We start from the raw sequence: 8,840 nt of genomic DNA, 5'->3' as shown, positions 1-8,840 counted from the left end.
GACAGATTCAGAATTGTCTTCAGATATGTATGAAGAAAGTGATAATGATATTGGCGAAGAATTTCGAGATCAGGAAGAACTGAATGACTTTGTTGAGGATTTGAATAAAGATGCAGGTGTTAATGATTGGGTGTTAATTGCATGTGCAGGGAAAACTACCCGGGAACATTATGTCGGTAAAATATTATCCGTTAACAAAGATGATGACGAGATAGAAGTGAAATTCTCACGTAAAGTTCGTTCCATTGATCCTTCAAGATCCATGTGTTTTGTTTGGGCGGATCCAGAAGAATGTTGCGTTGTAGGAATACAAGACATTGTTACGATATTACCTAAACCTGATGTTACTAAACGAGGTCTACATCGTTTCGGGATTTCGTTTAACAATTTCAATATTAATTAATCTTTTGTTTTTAATTTTTTTATTATTATTGTGCTAATTGGGTCAATAATATTTTTTTTCTCGGAATTATTTTAAAGAACGATAAAACATGTTAGTTCACAAAAGTCTGTAGCTCCTTTAGTCTTTAAGTTAAATAAACAATTCAACCGGCAATCGATAGCTACGATTCTATACTTTTACACACTGACCCCAAGATCGCAATAACTGAATTTATACAAGAAATAATAGCCACCTACACACTTACCCCGTTCTGCGGGGAAAGTGTGTATTATGAACAGAGTTTTAAAAAAATATTTATATCTCTGCACAAAGTTCTTATAAAACCTTTAAATGAAGAACATCTAAAGCACACACCTATAGTCGTACTTGGAATAAAATTTTAATTTCAAATATCTAATAACTTTTTTTTTACACCCAGCTAAGCTTGAACTTTTGAAATTTTACTACACACCTACCCCACCTTACCTTATATCCGAATATCGGACGCAACAATGTCAATCCATATTTTTGTGGATTTTTGCCAACGTTTGTGAAAAATATTAACAAGAACAGTCAACAAAGGTTAGGTTAGGTCAACGTCATCTTGTGATCTCTCTATGATTTTATTGGATTTTCTATTTGGAATTGGACGCAATAATGTTACTAATATGGATGAAAATGTATATTGTTAGTTTATTGATTTTCCGGCAGAGGACCAAATATTGTATACACACTTAAGTATATATTTTAGAAACGTAATATGTTGTTGCGTCCGAGATATGGCAACACTGCTCTCTATTTTTAGACCCAAAATATTGTGTTTTAACGTTTCTTGTGCTTGTGAGATCGTGTTATTCTAAGACATTGTTGCTTCCAGTGTGCTAATATGACAAGGCGCATTGATAAAATATTCAGTAACTTGAGTTTTGATACTGAAGAAGGTAAGTATTTTTATAATATATATGAAATTATTACATTCGTGATGTTCTTATGACTTTTGTCTTTATAAAAATTTTCAGTTACCTCCAATTACTAATAATTATTGGTATTGTCACTCATTGTCTTTTAGTGAGTAAAAGGGATAGTTTTGAAATTTTGCAATTTAATTTAATTTTGTAGCTACTGAAAAACATGTTGTCATGTGTTAATTTTTCTACAAATATTTTTCAAATTCAAAATAGGTAAAACGCCTTCTCCTTCATCGGTAGCAGATGTTCCAGAAATAACTACAAATGGTTATTTGGAAGTAGATATAAACACTTTTGATAAACGGAATGATATTTTCGTACTCCAAAAATCATGTAAATATTTCATATTTGCCTTTTGTTTGCCAATTACAGCATCAATATTTTTTCAGCTTATGAATGTAACTCAACATCAAACTTCAAAAAATCAATCTGGTTTTGTAATCGAGGATTTTCCAGCCCGGTAAATAATCTTTTTTAAAATTAATTCGTAATATTTATAACATCGAGTAAGAAATATTTATGGATATGGAAAAATTGTGAAGTTTTTGTAAACCGCACTCTATAATTTTTGAAAAACTTTGAAAGATAATTACGTATTTTAGGAAACTTCATTTACTAAAAAGCAAGAAAATGACAACAAAATAGTTGTGCTTGATAATACAATAATAAAACCACCCCACGAGAAGTATACTGACTTGCAAAAGAATATTATTGACAAAAATCATTCACCCAGAGAACAGGTAATTTGTATTCCCAAACAAAACTAATAATTTCTCCATTATCCAAACGTTTTTTTGCTTTTTATATTTTAGTCAGAACTGAATATTACCTCAAACAAAATATTTGAATACGATAAAATTCAAATGAATACAGAGTCATCTCCATGTACACCGGAAGATCCTTTTAATGCTTCGTCAAGTGAAGATTCTCTATATTGTCCTAGTAGTGACGAAGTAAGTAAAATTTTTTTTCCATTTTCATTAAATTGTGAATATAGGTTTTGGACCTTGCCTGTGAGTAGATAAATATCCAGGCCCATACTGATTTCCCGGAAAACGTTTACTTTGTGTTGGGATTTGAAAGCGTCGAATTCTACTTTGTTAAGGGGTTTTAGAAAAACTAGTATTACTTTTGTTCTTAGTGATTATAAAAAATTGCAGAAATAGTCGATCGAAATTGCGGTGAGGGATCGAAGATAAAACCTTGTATATTATACATGGCATATTCTTGTTTTATAGTACTTTTGTCTGGTAAGAGAATTAGCATATAGCTCGGTCGGCAAACTTCCAGACGCGTACTATAAAACACTTATTATGGCACTAAGAACTTAAATAGCTATTCACTAAATTCTTTCTAGTTTTATAAATTCTTATACATTTATCACCTAATTGGTTCACGAGATAATTCACGTTACATTTTTTTCGCAGGATAGCTGCTCAGATGTTGATGAGAATCCAGCACCGAAGAAGACTAAGAAACCTAATATAAACAAAAGCTCAACCCAGATGAAGATTACTACTGATTATGTTAATTCGCCCTCTATTGGAGTGTATGATACAGCTAAAGATAACGAATACGATTTAAATGTACCGAATACTTCAAGCAGTAGACAGTTGATTACTACTAAAACGATGGATAAAGACCAAGACTTATGTAACAATTCAAGGTTACCGAGTACTTTAAGTTGTACAAAACCAATTAAAACACCATATAAGAGAAAACCGGATCATTGTTATTATTGCGAAACTAAGGTTCTAAATTTCGGCCGCCATGTGATACGGAACCATTCAAACGAAATAGATGTAGCAAGAATTTTAGCAAAGCCCGTTAAAAGTAAAGAAAGAAAAGAGCTATTCAATGACCTTAGAAGAAAGGGAAATTATTTGGCCGACGGTGGCACTTGTTTTAAGCCTGTTAGGGAGGGTTATGTACCAGAGAGAGATAAAGTACCTTGTAACAACTGTTTAGGGTATTTTTCCTCGAAACTTTTATACAGACATAAGAAAAAATGTGTAAAGAAAGATTCTGGTAGCTCTCAAAATAGCAAACAGTTAAAACTATTCCATAATGCTAAAGTAGATCAACGACTGAAAGAGGAAGTATTCCCGCATATGAGAGCGGACAAGTTGTCTTTGGAAGCTCAAAAAGATCCACTTATTTGCGAGTTCGGAGCTAAGTACTTAAAAACGCACCGTGAAAAACATTTTATTTACGTAACATCACGCAAAATGAGAGAACTTTCTAAAATCCTTTTGGAAATAAGAAAGTTGGATCCATCCATAACCACATTCATTTCAGCTTTGAAGCCAAAGTATTTCGACATTTTCGTGGAAGCCACAAAACGAATTGCCAAATATGATTCGGAACGAGATGTTTATCTGTCTCCAACTTTCGCCATGAATATTGTTACGTCTTTGAAACAGTGTTGCGATATTGCAATTACTTTTATTTACACTAAAAATAAAGGTACCACTTTATCTACTGCGGAAATAGAGGCGGACTTGAAAACGTTGATTCGTCTTTTTGAAACTAATTGGAGTTGTGAGATTTCTTCACATGCCAGTTACAACCTTAATCTTAACAAATGGAACAATGTAACCATTGTACCTCTTGCCAGTGATTTGCGTTTATTAAGGAATCATCTCATCGACTTAACTGGAGAATCTTTAAGAGTCCTAATTAAAGGAGCTGAGGATATGAAATATATCATAGAAGATGATATCGATCATCAGCAATATCAAAAAAAGTCTGATACAATTCAAGCATTTAATAATCTGATGGAAACTATTTATTGTAGAGTCATTTTATTAAATCGAAAACGTTCTGGAGAACTACAACGAATGTATTTACATACATATCTGAATACATCAAACCATACTCAAAAATATGAGGAATTTGACAATGTAGTCTCTCTACCCGAAAAAATTCTCCTAAAATCATTGAAGAGAGTAGTTATCCGAGGTAAACGAGGCAAAGGGGTTCCAGTTTTATTTCATTCTGACATACAAGACAATATCAAAAAAATGTTAGAAGTTAGACACCATTTTGTGCCCATAAATAACCCATATCTTTTCGCAATGGCGAATTCAAATTCACATTTAATAGGTTATAAAGTGTTAGCCAAACATGCTAAATTATGTGGAGCACAAAACCCATCATCAATTACGTCAACCCGACTGCGCAAACATCTTGCAACTTTATCGCAATTATTCAACTTATCAGATGGGGAAATAGAACAGTTGGCGACATTTATGGGACACACAAGTGGTGTTCACAGAAATTCCTATCGACTACCCGATGATGTTTATCAAACGGCGAAGATATCTAAACTGTTGATGGTAATGGAAAAAGGAGGAGCAGATCAATATAAAGGGAAATCTATTGATGAAATAAACATTGATATGGAAAAAAATCTTCTAAGTAACCGAGATTCTGATAATGATAGTGACGAGATGAAAATCCAATAATAAGGGAACTGTTGTCAAAGCCATCTGCTCAAGATTTTGTTCCAACAAACAACGTTGATGGGAAACCTGTTGCAGGGACTAAAAAGAAAAAAACTCGTAAACTGGTTCCTTGGACAGATGACCAAAAAAAAGTCACACTAAACTATTTTAAAGATCATATTAAAACTAAGAAGCCCCCTAAAAGATTTGAATGTGAAGGTCTGAAAACAAAATATGAAAAAATTCTAAACAACAAAGATTGGCTAAAATACATTTGAAAAATAATGAACTTCTTAATTTTCTTAATAGCGGAAAAAAAGTATTTGTTTATTTTAGTTGTCGAAAAAGCTTTACAGAGCGTGTTTCAACTGAGATAAGAAAACTTGAACTTTGTGAAAAAGAATCTCTTAGCAACGCCAGAATATTTCTGTTGTTACTTCCCATCATACGAAGAATAAATTACTTGACCTTATTAAGAATAAAAGAGATTAATCTCTTCTTTTGAGGATTCATTTAGACAGTGATTTGAGATCTGTAAGTGCAAAATACCATCGGACTTATTATGCAGATATTGTAAAACAGAATAATACACCAGAAAAAACAATTGATCCACGAACGGTTAATACAAATGACAGTATGGACCGAACAATTGATTATGTTGCCGATTATCCCGATTGTCAGTTTTCTTTAAAAGAGCTGATGGATGTAATAGGTGATAATCCACCTGCTCCTAAAACTATTAAGCGTCGATTAGAGGAACACTTTGAAGAAGATCTTATCGTATCAAATTACCTAGGACTGTCTACTCTTTTTTGTTTTAAGAAGAAACATCATGAGATTCTAAATCGATCTTTTGTAGATTGTAATTTGGATGCTGAGGACGATAATATTAGAAAAATCAAGGAGGTCGCAGATTTAATGCATACAGACATCTGTAAAAAAATCTTCAATAATAATAATTATTCTGGTAGTGATAAAATGTTCTCTGAAACAGAATTGATGGATGTAATTCCTCAATCATTGAAGTTATTACTCCATGAAATTATAAGAAAGAACAAGAGGGAAAAAAATGTCAATGATAATAAACTCGACAAAAAAACATCAATCGCACAAGCAATTATGTCTGCTCCAGACTCCATAGACTATGTCATGCTTTAGGTTTCTGTGCATCTCATCTTGAAGCACAATTATATGAAGCTTCAGCACTTTATCAAGATTCTGCTGTACTAAATAATAATCCATTTGTCCATTTTTGACAATGCAGATTTTAATACCGCAACATTGGTACAGGAACTTTCCATAATCTTGGAGAAATTAGTATTATAGCCCCGGCGAATTTAATACAACCTCGGCAATCCTTCCCGCGATTAAAAACTATACCTTCGGAACAAGATATTGCTGAGATAGGAGAGATAAGAGTTGAACTATATATAAAATCTGTGGTAAAGGATTAAGAAAAATAATAGCTCAAATACCAGAAGAAAACGTAAAATTGGAGCCTTCTTATACAACACATTTGAATACACTCTGGATGTTCATGTAGCATATTGAATCTAATAATTATCCGGGATGGAACGGTTTTATGCAAAACCTAACCACTGGATTTGAGTATGAACAATCAAAAATCGTGTTCTTACCAACCTAACCTAACCTAACCCACCACATGAAGAAGATGAAGAAGTTTCCGAAACACGAAATGAGAATGAAAATTAAATGTACTTTTTTTATATATAAAATAATGAATTTTCTATGGTCAATAAAAAATTTATATTTTGGTCCATAAATTAATTCCATGTCATTACTACACAGAACAAACTTATAGGTAATTGTTTATAACATTCATTATATTTACAAGTTTTTAATGGATATTGTATAGTAGAAATTTTTTTGTGCATAAATATTACAGATATTGTTTAAACAAGATAAATAGTTCCGTTCCCACTCCAAGAGGTTTCTGATTTTAAAGAATATAAAAAACCAAATTTTAAAAAAAATCAAAATCGGAGCTGTTCTTGAGGACTTCCGAGGATTGCCTGTTTTATGTATTCATTGACGCGACTATTAGTACGTATCTGGCATGCAACGAAGTGAACGTATTTAAATTATTTTTTTCTAGTTATAAAAATTGGATTATTTTTTGCACTTTTTCAATTTCTAGTAGTGATTTTATTATTTTCACATAATTATAATATTTTGAAAGTAAGTAAATTTTCTTGTTTTGTAGCATTACTTCGTTGTTTTAATAAATTTTCATCTTGTCCAGCAACTTTCTGTCAGCAGTGTATTTTTTGTTAATGATTTCTACGAAAAATAAATATCACTCACAAATTATTGAAGAAAATTTACACTCGGTATTAAGGATTTCTACAAATGATTTCGATCCAAATTTTGAAGAAATAATATTGGAGATTTCACGTTTCGCTTTAACTAAAACTATTCTGTTTCAACGTTTCATCTTTGTTATTTTCTTTTTTAATTATATTCACTATTACAATTACAAAATGTAATTAAAATATAAAAATATAATAACTATGATCAAAATAAAACATTTGTATCTTTAAGAGATAAATAAACATCAAAATAAAATCTTTCATCAACTGATTCCATCTAATGACCATTAATTTAATATAATTGATCATATTTCTTCAAAAATTATGTAACATATTTAACTAGGCACAAAATTGTCACATATACACCTAAGTAAGACAATCTATTATTACTATTATATTTTATTAATTTTTCTGTCCGAATCCTTTAAAATGATACTTTCATTTTGGCCCGGGCTTAAAGTATTTGTCCACCCCTGCTGTGAGCGGTCGCCAGTAACAACGCTATCATAACAACCAAGTTTTTAGTTTGATAAATGAGTTAAAGAATCTGAGATTTTATTGAGATTTGAAAAAAAATTTCCGTCACCTTTCAACAGAATAATATCCAAAGTTTTCGCGTTACATAATGAAGCAAATTTAACCCCTCTGTGCCATACATGTTGCGATATTAATTGGGATACTTACAGTTTTTAGCTAAAACTTATTTTCATGTTCATTCATTTTTTAGGTCCATTTGAAAGCACTAATTATAAAACGACAATATTTTCAATTTTGTAACATATTTCTATTGTACTTTAGTTTCTAGATAAACGAAAATTAACTGACCGTTAACTTTAAATATTTTTTTAAAATTATAATAACTACATGTAGGATTAATAAATAATAACTGACAGAAATCCAGGATTTTTCTCTAATAACAATCTAAGTGGCTGGATAAAAAAAGCCACCAAATAAAATCTTCAACTTTTCTTGTCAATTACAAATTAGTGGAAAGCAACCACGTGAATGGTCAATTGAAAAAGTTAATAAAAATGTACACCTAAATTCTGTTCTCATCCTTTGTTTTCTTAATCAGAATCCTCTTCGGCGGTTTGGTCGAAACCAGTGAGATCGGCCGTTTGAAGATGGCCTTTCATAAGTGCATATTCTATAAGAGCCAAATGACAAAATATGTACTGGTCAGGCATTTGGATGGAATAGGCTCGTTGTGATCTTATCCGCTCTACTGTACCTCGGATATCAGCAGTATTTACATCTTCCAATCTGGAGATACAAATGTCTAGAGTGCAGAATGTACCTGTAAAAAGAATAATTTGAAATTTAGAAAATTTTACTCGAGAACACCGGACCAGGACCACAGATAAATCTCATTGGGTTATAAATTATTAAGACCAATAATCTCAGAAAATAAATGTCTGGGATTGGCTATTATAAAGTTGATTAATTGGTACATTTTTCTTACAAATCAATAAACTTTGTTGAAGGAGAATGATGGGATGCAATTAAAAAGCAAATGTAATGTATCTTCATATTAACCAATGATGGTTGATCATATTCTTTGTATACAAATTACTTTGTTACTTAATAACCAAAATTTTAATTCTTAATATCTAACCAACAACCATCTCATCGTGTCTAATGGACACTTGGAATTATTCAACTATGACGTTGGCTCCCATTAGAAGCGGTCAGTGTACAACTGCTTGAGTAATAA

The 8,840-nt window shown here is 31.5% G+C and overlaps 2 protein-coding genes across 3 annotated transcripts in view; one reads left to right on the top strand and one right to left on the bottom strand.

Annotated features, from left to right (window-relative positions):
• The first annotated feature begins 2,213 nt into the window (after nt 1-2,213).
• On the top strand, nt 2,214-5,305 carry LOC130453395 (uncharacterized). Its single transcript, XM_056793109.1, has 2 exons — nt 2,214-2,303; nt 2,778-5,305. Exons 1-2 carry the CDS (start codon nt 2,214-2,216, stop codon nt 4,815-4,817), a joined length of 2,130 nt encoding a protein of 709 aa, XP_056649087.1. The 3' UTR covers nt 4,818-5,305.
• A 1,234-nt stretch (nt 5,306-6,539) lies between these two features.
• The window catches only part of LOC130453396 (tyrosine-protein phosphatase non-receptor type 9), a 36,136-nt gene continuing 33,835 nt past the window's right edge, over nt 6,540-8,840 (bottom strand). For both annotated transcript variants that reach the window (XM_056793110.1, XM_056793111.1), the window contains exon 9: nt 6,540-8,423. In XM_056793110.1, coding sequence (XP_056649088.1) covers nt 8,194-8,423 — 230 coding nt within the window. In that variant the 3' untranslated portion in view covers nt 6,540-8,193. The remainder of the gene's footprint in view (nt 8,424-8,840) is intronic.

The sequence above is a fragment of the Diorhabda sublineata genome, chromosome 2, assembly GCF_026230105.1.
Source record: "Diorhabda sublineata isolate icDioSubl1.1 chromosome 2, icDioSubl1.1, whole genome shotgun sequence".
NCBI classification, from domain to species: Eukaryota; Metazoa; Arthropoda; class Insecta; order Coleoptera; family Chrysomelidae; genus Diorhabda; species Diorhabda sublineata.
This window is presented reverse-complemented; position numbering and strand designations above follow the sequence as displayed.